The following is a 12,608-nucleotide window of genomic DNA, read 5'->3' on the forward strand; positions in this document are numbered from 1 at the left end:
GTAGAAACTTCCAGAAGAGAACAGAAGTACTTTCCGTCTCTCTCCTCTCTCACTCTGCAGTTGTGCATAAGCTGCCCTCAACTTTTCTTCCAGGTGCCATGGAGAAGCCCTCACTTGCTCAAAAGATGCCAGACCTAATACCAGCCGGCTCTGAGCTTGATGGGAACTGAGCTGGCACTTTAAGTTCTTTCCTTCTTAACCTCGGTTTATTCTGACGGAATCCTCTGCTCTTGGAAGACGCTTCTTCTGCTCTGAGCCCCTAGACAGCAACGTGGAGATAAACGATGTTCTAGCTCCTGAAGGCCCTGGACTTGAGGAGGAAGGTCCCACAGGCGACCCAAGCCCAGCTGGGGACGTGGGGACGCTGCTGGCCGGCACATGGCCCAGGTCAGGTCAGAGTGTATGTGCAGGGACCACGAAGCAGGAAGTCCTTCCGAGAAGCACCTGAAGTGCCCGGGGCCCGTGCCCTTACCTTAAAGCTTCTGTCGTCAGACACCGAAACGCTGATATGTGTTTGCCACGGACAGAACTCGGCTGCGGTCACGGGGCCCCGGTGGCCCTCCAGCACAGCTAGTATAGACGGGCGCTGGGAGAGTTTGTGAAGGAAGCTCAGTAACTGAATTACCTACATCTCACAGAAAACGGTTTCTGTTAAACTCTAGGCAATTCCCGTTTCCAAATGTGAGTCAGCTGTATCTAAACCTACAGGTTCGAGCTCAGACAGCCGAGAGGGAAGTGTAGGGCCGTGGGCACGGCGAGTGTAGAGACGGGGCTGACTGAGGCCGATCCGGAACATCCCGCCGTCCCGTCCACCCCGCGTGCCACCCAGAAGCCACTCTCCCAGGCCAGGACTGCCTGGACAGCCCTGCAGGGGTGGGCACAGCGTCCGAAGACGAAGCAGCTTTTGGCTCCTGCCGAGCCCGCCTTCCTCCAAGCCCCTGAAGCCGGCCACAGCCAGGCAGCCCCGGGGCTCCGGGCACCTGGGATCACGCCGACCCTACAGCACCCGGCCAGACCAGGTCAGTGTCCGCCCCCACACGCAGGAAACACACACCCACACGGCTGCACCCGCACAGCGACCTGACGGACAGGGAAGCGCTTGCACGTCCCTCACGGGACCTGAGCCCCCGACCAGCACGGCCGTCCTCTGCCTCCAGTCACACATTCCCCTGCGCACCCCGGAGTCGTGGGCGGGGAGGACGGCGAGGGCCGCAGGCGGTCGGGACCCAGCACGCACCCCCTCCCCGAGCACCGCGGGGCCGAGGCCTGAACCAGTGCCCGTGACTGCACGCTGCCTTCCCGCCCGGCCAACAAGGGTGGGAGCCCGGGACACCCCCGCCTGTGGCCCCACTGATGACACCAGCCGTCCTTATGGGTGAGCCTCAAGGTCGCGATTTGGCCAAAACTCACTTGAACACAGAAATGGACTCTGTGCCTGACTGCCAAGCACACAGGAAGCCCGTCACTGGCTGATCCTCCACTAGGATTTTATGCCTAACATCCCCCATAACCTAGAGTTTTTTAAGTGGATACGGCAAAAAAAAAACCCTCTTCATAGGCAAATAGCTTTGTTAACTGCGTTCGTTTGCAAACAGAAGCTGAGACACAACACCAGCCGCTGGATGCTCTGTCCCCAAGGCTCAAGCAGGCGCACTCCTGAGGAAACAGGAGGCCTCCCTCAACCCCCACCCCTGCTCTCTGACACCTGGCTGACCCCTCGGGGCTCCCATCTCAGAATCGGATGCGAGATCTGAAGTCAAGTGGAAGGGGAGACACGGACCCGAAGCCCGCCCCGTGAGGCGGTGACACATCCGGCTCCTGCAGAAAACAAGCTTGGACACGGAGCTCACGAAAGCACCGCTCCAAGGGCTCCGGGCGGCCAGCACGGAGGTCGGGGATGCGTTCCTGGCCGAGCGCCCTCACTCAGCACCCTGACTGCAGAGACGGTCTCACAACCGACATGGAACAGCATTTCTGGTCCCGGCGGCTCTCCGAGGGGAAGATAAAGACGTGTGAAAGTCCCGTCCACGGGAGGCGGGCGGGCACCTACCTCGGTGTCCAGCAGGAAGATTCTGTTCGCAGCACACACCGCAGCCGCTCGATCGTCCGGGCTCAGCCTCAGATACAGCACCTTCCCCAGGAGGGTGCCCAGGACGAGCCCCCGAGGAGTCTGCCCTAGAGGAAGGCTTGCTGTTAGTGTCAGGCCATCAACACGGTCCACAAACCACAGGGAAACACCAACCACGCAGTCCTCTCGATGGGATGCAGAGTAACAAGGAGTCCAATGTGGTCTGTGCTCTTGGACGGCACCGAAAGCATCAAGTGTAAACAGTTCTTCTGGAAGTATGTGGAACACAGATAATAATCCCCGGGAAGGCTGCACGTGGGAACACACGGGGGTCACACAGGCTGGCCCACAGTCCCGGTCCTTCCCTCCCCCCGGGGCCACACCTGCTCCAAGCTTGGTCCTGTGAGCTGCTCGCGGCCACTCCAGACAGGCAAAGGCACAGGGCGCCCATCTGGGCCTCCAGCGCCCCTCCACGCCCACGAGGACAGCTCCGGGCTGGCCTGTGGGGCCAAGGTCACAACACGAGGCAGCCTGCAGCTTCAGCTAGGGCCTGTCAACCAAGCCACACCACGCAGCGAGGACCCAGTGCTGCCAGGGCCAGGCCTTGGCGCTGACGCTGCCAACAGCAAGCCCGAGCCCACAGAAAGGGCACGGTGCACACACATCAGAGCTCTAGCTTGGCACGGCTGGTCCTGGGGGTCTGCCCCACGAGAGCTGACGGGCACCTGTGCCCCTCCTGACATCTCTCGGGGCGCCTGGGACAGACCAGCGAACAAACCAGGTCCTGCCTTCGTCGATAGCTTCTCTGGGGTAGGAGGTGAGGGGCATTCACTCACCAATAACCAAAGCACGTAAACGAATTACGTGCAGTGCTGGAAGGAAGTGAAGCCCATAAGAAAATGCAGAGCACGCAGCGGGTCTGGGGTCCAGGGTGGCGGTCGGAAGGGCCCGTGGCAACGGAGAATCGGACGTGGCAGGATGGGCAGCGCAGTGACCCTGAGTCGGCCCCAGGGGGGGCCCATACTCTGTGGTTCCTATCTGTGTGGGGAGGGAGGGCCCCCCCGGACGGCTCTGCAGGGGCCCTGGCTGTGGAGTGGGGAGCAGAGCGCTGGGGCAGGATGGGGGAGAGGAAGCACTGTGCCCCATCCCTGCAGAGAGAAACCCCATCCCTGCATTGAGGGCCCCTGAGTCCGACCACCGGAGCCGAAGGAGCAGCCCCAGCACCAGACTGAGCTCCCGGTGAGCCTCAGAGCTGCGCCCGGGGCCCGGCTTCGAGCCCCTGTCCACGCAGCGGGCCACATGTTCCAAATCCCACTTGAGTTCTGAAAGGCGACTTCCAACATGGAAGACCCGTGTCATTCACTGTACATATGTGGGCGCACATGTCCTATGTACACATGTTCATGTGCGTGCATATACTATACACACAGACACACACGTGTGTGCTGTATGCTTACGTACATGTGTGCACGTGCTATGCGCACAAGTAGGTGCACATATGTGCTCTATACTTATGTATATGTGTACACACCCACTATATACACATATGCATGTCTGTTGCTATATTCATGCATATGTGTGTGCATGCCATTGAGATACTTTTGCTATATTCACATGTGTGGTATGCACACGTGTACATGTATGTGTATACATGCGTGTGACGTATACATGCGTGCGTACATGGGCAGGGGCTCTATACGTGCACAGTACACGTACATGTGTCCATCTGCTACGTGTGTGTGTGCATGTCTGTGTGTGTAGTGGGTACGTGTATGTACATGCACATTAGCGTATGTGCTCATGTGTGTGTACAGTGTGTGTGTAGCACGCACTACATGCACGAATGTATGTATACCGTGTGTGTATCTGTGTACATCTACATGTACACTGTGTGCATGCAGACGTGTCAGGAATGTAGATACATGTGCTCTATGTATACACACATTTCTGTGTGCACTTCCCTGCATATATGTACTACACTGTGTCTGCATGTGTGCAAGCATTATGCCCTATGTGTGTACGCACATGTGTATGTGTACACTATCAGTGTAGGCACACGTGCACAGGTTTACATGGATACTGTTATATATGTATGTGTGTGTGCTATATAAGTATTGAATACATGCACATACATGTGGGTATGTATGCACGTACTTTGAGTGTGTACAAATACTACGTGTGTATAGGGGCAGCTATGTGTGTACTATTTGCGTGCGTGCATGTTACATGTGCATGTGTGTGCTATATGTGTACGTGCTTTGTGTACAATATGTGTACTGTGCGTGCACACGCCATGTTTATATATGTGTGCTGCATGTGGGTGTGCCACGTGTGAGTCCGTTCATGCATATGGTGTGCCTGTGTGTACTGCATGCATTCACGCACTGTGTACGTATGAAGGTGTATGTACTGTGTGTGTGTGTGTGTGTGTGTGTGTGTGGTTGTGTCTGTAGTGTGTGCATGTGTCGTATACATACACGTATGCACTGTGGTGACACACGGGACACTGTGCTCACACTGCGGATTATGTACTGTTTATGTGTATGTGGTTGTGTCTGTAGTGTGTGTGTGTGTGTGGTGTAAGTACATGTGTGTGCACTGTGGTCATACACGGACACTGTCCTCACACTACAGATCCAAGGTGGTGAGGTGCTGGGGCGCCCAGGGGGCTCAGTCGGGTAAGTGTCCATCTCGGCTCCGGCCATGATCTCACAGTTTGCGAGTTGGAGCCCCGCGTCGGGCTCTGTGCTGACAGCTAGCTCAGAGCCTGGAGCCTGCTTCCGGTTCTGGGTCTCCCTCTCTCTCTGACCCTCCCCTGCTCATGCTCTCTCTTTCAAAAATTAAAAAAACAAACAACAACAAGCAAACCTGCAACGTAGTGAGGTGCTGCTGTGTGTCCTTCGTACGTACACACATAAGCTACTACCATATGCGCTGCTGCCTGCGGTCCTTGACGCGTGCGCCGTGGAGCAGTCCCGCGAAGCCTCGGGGTACTAACCACATAACTCCCCCCTCCTTACCGCAGCCCCCCCCCCACCTCTCCGCCCCGCTGGCTCCGGCTCCGGCAGCCCAGGCCCCGCCCCCTGGGCTCCCCGTCAGCGGCTCACACAGGTCGGGTTCCTCGCGCACACGGACGGCTCTGCCCGGGGCGCCGCTGCCTCCCAGCGCGGTGCCACCGTCCAGCACTGGCCCTCGCTTGCGCCCAACTCCCCCTCATCCCCCAGCTCAGAAGTCGCCTCCCCAGAGCTGACACCACGGCAACGTGTCCTGTCCACGGTCTCTGTCGACAGCTCGCCTGCTTTCTCCACCGTGCTCCCCGCGCTGACAACCACTCACGTGCCTGTTTGCATTGTGTCCCTCCCCCCACGGTCTCTGTTTGCAGAGCTCCACAAAAATCACAGGCAGCAAAATGAGACAATACACAGGATTGAAACTAAGAGCCTATCAGATCAGATTCACACACAGCATAAGTCAGTAGATCTGAACGCTTGGAAAGGGTCCAGCTCGGACCCTCAGTTTCAAGGTCAAAGTCAGAAATGCTCCCAAGCCCCCGTGTGTTACCAAGTCTACTTAAGGATGAGCCGTTCCCTGGCACACTTCTTAAAATGCATTTTGAGTGCTCATTTACCTAGAAGTGCTCTCTGTCTGCACTCATCCAGACTCCACATTATGACGTAATCTTGTGACGCAGAGCAGATGAGAAGCGGGTTCACCGCATTTCCGAATGTCAAAGCGGTGACCGGCTGACGGTGTCCTCTTAGGATCAGAGGCTGAAAAAGTTAACAAAAACAGAAACATCATAAACTATAGAGAACATTTAAAAAATAAAGGAACCTAGCGGCATAACCTCTAACCTAAGAAATCAAATGAATTGAATTTTTCCAATATATTTGATATGTTCATTTATTAAAATTCCTGGTAACGTACGACTGACTTAATTCTGTCAAGTGAACCATCTCACTATTATTCAACGCCATGGATCACACACGGAAGTAAAATGACGCAGGTCACCTCACTCTTCCATTTCCTCATTAGCCATTAGTTAAGCGCATGAGGGTCGCGTCCCCGCCCTGTGCCCCAGAGGTCCTGCTGGCCGGCCACTCAGGAAACGACGAGGATCCGCAGTTGCCAGGAGACGAGGCACGTGTAAGAGGTTGTGGCACAAGCGAGGGAGCCGCTGGGGCCACAGAGAGCCTGGGCAGGTGTGACACTGTGACGAGCGTGTTCAGGGTTGTGACCAAGCATGGGAAACTGGAAGCCCGCAGACAACGGGCAAGCAGGGAATCTGCGACCAGACTTGGAACGCTGCCGCAAGGATGCAAAGCAAGGACACTGGGACACGCTGAGACCAAACACCCCAAAGACGGCAGTAAAGGCCTGAACTAGGGTGACAGGGATGGAGACGGGAGCGGACGATGAACCAAAGACCCTGTGGCCAACGGGCATCGCGAGATGGGAAAGGACACAGGCAAAGGCTGCCAGTGTTCCGGCTTGAGATCCCAGCGAATGGGTGGTCTGGGCTGCGGTAGGCGAGCTGCGTGGGCGCCGGCGGCCAGCACACAGCAGGTGCGTGGACGCGAGGGCCACTCAGGACCTGCTCACGGCAGGCCGGTTCATCTGCACCAACCTCCTGACGAGAACAATAAGAAAACTTGGGCAAAATTCGCAAAAATCATCTGGATAAGCAAGGTATGACACCGAAGAGCAATGAAAGCAACAAAGAACTAAGAGCAGAGAAGACAGACTCCCAGAGAAGGGACCCGGCACGGAGGCCGCTCACCCACGAAGACCCCTGCCAAAGGGCAGCTTTCCGACAATTCCGATAAAGGCGCTGCAGGCCAGACGAGACACGGGCGCCAGAGGCGCGCTGGCGGGAAGACTGCGAAGCGGGTGGCGCAGCTCTCCAGGCGCCGAAGGCCCGGCCTCCCGGCTCCGGCCTCTCACGTCGAGGCTGGTCTGGTGCCAGCGAGCGCCGACGACGGCACGGTGCTGGGCATCCCGGCCGGCCGCGCCCCTGCTGGGCCGGGAGGACGTCGGGCGCGGACGAACCCTTCTGAGCCCCGGCCCGGCGCCTGCGATGTCCCTCTGGAGGGAACGGGCCGTCCCTGCTGCCTTCAGTCCCCGCTGCCCCGAGCCTGCCCTTCAGGACGGCCTCCCAGCGCCTCCGGCTTCCTCCCCGACGGCTAGAAGCACGAGTGTGCGCAGACGCGTCCCGTCGGGCTCAGGCAGGGCTGCCGTACCGGGAGACAGAGTCCCTCAAGGCGGAGGACCCCCTGCGTGCGTGGTTTCCGTGAGGCACCACACTGAAACCCTGCTTTAAAAAGGAGCACAGCGCACTACGGTGGGAGGGAAGGGCTCGTCGCCGGGCTCCCGGGGCAGGGCAGTGACCCGAAGGGCCAGGCCCGAGCGGGGGAGGCGGGCGGACCACAGAGGAGTGCCTCCAGGCCCAGCTCCGAGCCCTCCCAGTCAGTGCCTGGGCTAGAGCGACCAGGAACCGCCGGTCCCTCGCCCAGCCGGCTATCAGAGCAAGCTTAATTGTCTCTGCGAGAAGTGAGGGTCATCCAGAGCCGCAAACGAGCTGTGAATTTTTTTAAACATAGTCTCCAAGGATCAGCAAAAATAACCAGGTACTCAAGGAGTCTAGACTATTCCGTTAAAAACCAAGAGAAAGCACCAACACGCAAACCACCCAGATGGCCTTGAAACAAAACGAGAGCCGATCCAGATGCAGAATTCGTAGGTAAGGACATCACGACAGTCCTGATGCTCGTCCCCGTGTTCAAAAGTTAAAGAGAGGGATAAAGAATCAACAACTGATAACCTTGCAAAATGAAAAGCACCAGACCAAGATGGATCCACTAGTGAATTCTACCCAATATTTAAGGAAGAAATTTTATTAATTCTGTAAAATCTCTTTCAGAAAACTAAAGAAAGAAAACAGAAAATAGTATTTTCAGAGGAAACAGAGTAAATCCTTCCTTACTCATTCTGAGGCCAGCATTACCCTAATTCCAAAATCAGACAAAGACACCAAGAGAAAATTAATAGTGAATATATCTCATGAACATAGAGCAAAACTCAACAAATATTCAAAATATCAGCCAACCAAACAAGAAATGTATTAAAAAAAATTATATACCATGACCAGGAGGGATTTGGAGATTTATTCCAAATATACAAGGCTGGTTCAACATTTGAAAATAATCCATCACATCAACAGGCTAAAGAAAAAAATCACATGAAAATACCAAAAATATAGGAAAAAAGCATTTGACAAAAATCCAATAGCAATTCATCATAAAAAAACTATCAATCAGTATAGTAGGAATAGAGGGAAACTTCCTCAATTTGATAAACAGTATCCACAAAATACCAAAAGTTATTGTATTAAATGGTGAAAAACATTAAATTTTCCCACCAAGATTAGAAGCAAGACAAGGAGCCCCCCCCCCCACACCACTCCTTTTCAGTATTATACTGGGAGTCTTGGCTAATGCAATAACACAAGATAAAAGTTAAAATGGGGGTGCCTGGATGGCTCAGTCGGTTAAGTGTCTAACTTTGGCTCGGGTCACGATCTCATGGTTCATGAAATCGAGCCCCATGTAGGGCTCTGTCCTGACAGCTCAGCCTGGAGCCTGTTTCAGGTTCTCTCTCTCTCTTTCTCTCTCTCTTCCCCTCCCCTGGGCGTGGTCTCTCTCTCTCTCTCAAAAATAAATAAACAGTAAAAAAAATTTAACGGAAGTTAAAAGGTATAGTGAGTGACTGAAAAGAAAGAAATAAAACTTTGTTCATGGATGATATGTCCACCTATGTAGAAAATCCAAAAGAAATGGCAAGAAAATTTCCTGAAATGAAGAATTATAGCAAGCTTTCAGGACATAACGTTAATATACAAAATTCCATTGGTTGCCTATATACCAGCAATAAATAAGCAGAATTTGACATTAACACAATGCCATTACATTAGCACCCAATCAAATGAAATGCTGAGGGACAAATCTAACAAAACTGTATAAGTTCTCTATAGAAAAAATAAAACTATTGAACGAAATCAAAAAAGTAAATGAAGAAAGAAATATTCCATGTTCATGGATAGAAAGACCCAATATTATCAAAATATCAGTTCTTCCCATTAAATCTGTAGATTTAATGTAATCCCAATCAAAATCAACAAACTGAGTTTAAAGTTTACATAGAGGCAAAAGACCCAGACTAGTCTCACAATAATGAAGAAGAACAGAGTTGCAGAAGTGACACTGTCTGACTTTAAGACTTAGTAGGAAGCTACTCTAATCAAGACTGTTTGGTATTGGCAAAAGAGAGGACAAACAGATCAATGGGAGAGAAGAGAGAGCCTGAAATACAGTTGACTGAACTCCAAGGAACAAAGGCAACACCGAGGAGAAACCTGTAAGCTCCTAAACATAACTCAGGTGAAAATCTAGAGGACTTAAGTTTGGTGATGACTTTCCAGACAGGCCACCAAAGGTGTGATCCATGAAAGAAAGAACTGATAGGCTGGACTTCATTAAAATTAAAAATTCCTGCTCCATCAAAGACAACACCGAGAGAATAAGAAAACAGATGTTAAATGGTGGACACACGTCATTATACATGTGTCTGAGCCTACAGAATGTCAACACCAAGACTGACCCCAAAGGTACACGGCGGACTCTGCGTGGTGATGACGTGTCCATCAGTTGCAACAAATGCACGACTCGGGTGCGGGGTGTCGGTGGTGGGGAGGTTTTGGGTCCGGGCAGGAGAGAGCCACAAGGGGTATAATACAGGGAATCTCTGTACCATCCCCTCAGTTTTACTGTGAATCTAAAACTGCTTTTAAAAAAATAATTAGGTCTCAAAATTTAAAAAAAGAAAAAGGTAAAAAGTAGCCCCTGGAAAGAAAAATGTAGCCCAGATTTCAGAGCAAGAAATAGTACCAGAGATCAAGAAATGTCACCTCCTAACATTAAGAGTGCCAGTTTACCAGGAGGCCACACAGACGCTAACCGCACGTGTGCTCCGAAGCCCACGGAGCAAAGCTGCTGGGAGGGAACGGGCGAGTGCGCGTCTGGTCTCAGGTCCCAACACGCCCTCTCAGGAAGCGACAGAACAGAGGACGCGAGGCTCACCTCCAAGCCGTGCGACCTAACCGACATTTACCAACAGAGACACGTGAGGTTCCCAGCACTTCGCCCCCGGTAGTAACACTGACAGCGGCCTACTTGCCCCCACCAGGAGGGTGAAACAACAGATCACCGCGCACCCACACAGTGGAAAAGCACTCCGTATCGAAAAGGAACGAACCGCTGATACGCGTGACAAGCACGTAACTTCCAGAACAGTCTGTCCGAGTGACGGTCGCCGGACACAGAGTGCGCTCTGCCTGGCCCCACTGGCTAAAACTCTAGAAAATGCAAGCTAAAGCTTTTACTTGGAAAACATCAAGAACTCCTTTATGTCAACAGGAAAGAGACAGATAACCCAACAGAAAAACAGCATGAGACTGGACACATGTCACAAAAGAAATTTCCCAATGGCCAATACATTTGCAAAAGGGGCTAGACTTCATTCATCATCAGAGAACTGCAAATTACAAACACGTACCCCAAGCCCCGCCACAAGGCCTAAAGCAAAAGGACCAAGTGCAGGTGACGATGTGAATCCCTAGAACTCTGACCCCCTTTGACGGAGGGCAGGTCAGCACCGCGCTCCGGCAATGTCGGCGTCATCTGCGCAGCTAAGCCCACACCTTCCGCGCGCTCAGCACTGTGCGCAGCGCGCCCGACAAACGCACGCACACAGGCTTGCAGCGGTCCCAACAGGGAAGCGAGGCAGACCTCCACCAAGAGCAGAAAGGGTCCAGGGACGGCTGTCCATGCAGAGGAATAGTTCACAGTGAGGAAAATGGGCGCGGGCCCCACGAACACAGTGGTGACTCAACGAGTCCGACGGAACGCAGGCCTCACTCACGCCGAGTCCTACCAGGAGCAGAACTAGCGTGTGGCCCTAGGCACTGAGGGCGGGAAGAAGCGAGCAGAGGCCGAGAGCGGGCACAGCCGGGCTGCAGGCTCCCCACTTGTGTTCACCGTGCTCCCGCCGCGACGGCATGTGGGGCCTGGGGCGCGTTTTCCGGAGTCTTCCACACCTCACTGAAAGAGTGGGAAAGGCCAGGCTGGACGTCCGAATGCAGGCCCCGTTCGTCGGTACGTGTCGTGCTGAAGCACACGAAAACCTCTTCAGCTCAACGGGAGAGACGTCCAACTGCAGACTTCTCTTCAGCGACGACGAACGGCAGAGTGAGCGCCGGTGCGATGGCGGGGCAGACGCGGCACGGGCGCCCGGCGGCCCCCCGGGGAGAGGAGGCCCACCCCAAGCCCAGAAGTGCCGGAAGAACAGCCTCTCGCTCTGTACAAGGAGGCCTGGCCTGCGGGCACTGAGGGAGCTCGACCAGTCACGGAGCGGGTCTCCAGCGGGAGCCGACCAGGTCTCCAAAGCTGTCAGTTCGACGTGAAATATTCTGCATCAAACGTAATAAACTTCCTCAAGTATGCTAGACTTAAGACCCACAAAAGTTCATCTTATCTTGACTACACTAAGATGACTCTTTCCTTGCTTATATTCTTATTAAAGAAGAAACTGTCTTAACAAAGTGATTCCAGGCAGTTGATTTTCTAAAACTCAAAAATGAACACAGCGGCTTTGTTTCATCAGCGCTCTCCTGCCCTCGCTGGTGGCCGCGTCCGCGGAAGGGAACGTCACCCGGACAGCATCAGAGGGACGGACGGGCGACCGCAAGGCTCTTCAAGTATCCGACTCACCACACGACCCCCGGGCCCCCCACGTACCTGCTGGGAGGGGTCCGTGGTGCTCCACAGGCAGAGGTCCTCCCCGTCCAGCGGGAAAGCGCAGTACTGGGGGCCACACGCAAGCTGAACGTGGGACACGGGCTCCTTAGATTCAACCAGGCGCTTTTCTGTGACCGCGGCACCGACGCAGCCACCGTCAGTGGCGAAAATGCCCTGTGGCTCCTCCATCTCCAATCTGAAAACGCAGGGACACAGAACATGACCATGAGGGTGATGTTTAACCAAGCCGACAGTCTGCTGACTCGCCATGATGAGTGTGGCCACACACAGTATGTCACCTTGGAGGGATCACGGCAAGTCCTCGAGGCTCCAAGCACACGCCTGCTCACGCCTCCCATCGGCTTTCGGATTAAACACCCCTTGATCCCGGTCCCCTCTTCCTGCTCAACAGACCATGCTCAGAATTGTGGATTCCGGTCCCACCACTGGGAACCGGACACAGCCACGCCCCACAGAGGTGGTCTACGACGGAGGTGGTCTACATCTAACCCGACCCAAACTTCCGAAAGTTACCGACAACTTGTTATTGTTATCGGCAACTGAGATACAAAATCATGTTCCAAAAGTTCCAAGCAACTTGGTGGGAAAGTGCAACCTTAATGTCGATCTCCTACTGCCCACCTTGGGTCTCTTCAACCATTTCACAGCATTCCACGTCATTAAAGTGA

General features: G+C 53.9%; 1 protein-coding gene across 1 annotated transcript in view; it reads right to left on the reverse strand.

The window, feature by feature from the left end:
- WDR27 (WD repeat domain 27) overlaps window positions 1-12,608 on the reverse strand; it is a 123,133-nt gene that overhangs the window by 99,188 nt on the left and 11,337 nt on the right. Inside the window, exons 2-5 of the mRNA XM_029943276.1 lie at window positions 11,920-12,115; window positions 5,697-5,838; window positions 2,051-2,175; window positions 473-586 (exon numbers count right to left, since the gene is read on the reverse strand). Coding sequence (XP_029799136.1) covers window positions 473-586; window positions 2,051-2,175; window positions 5,697-5,838; window positions 11,920-12,108 — 570 coding nt within the window. The 5' untranslated portion in view covers window positions 12,109-12,115. The remainder of the gene's footprint in view (window positions 1-472; window positions 587-2,050; window positions 2,176-5,696; window positions 5,839-11,919; window positions 12,116-12,608) is intronic.

This window comes from Suricata suricatta, chromosome 7 (assembly GCF_006229205.1).
Source record: "Suricata suricatta isolate VVHF042 chromosome 7, meerkat_22Aug2017_6uvM2_HiC, whole genome shotgun sequence".
Lineage (NCBI taxonomy): Eukaryota > Metazoa > Chordata > Mammalia > Carnivora > Herpestidae > Suricata > Suricata suricatta.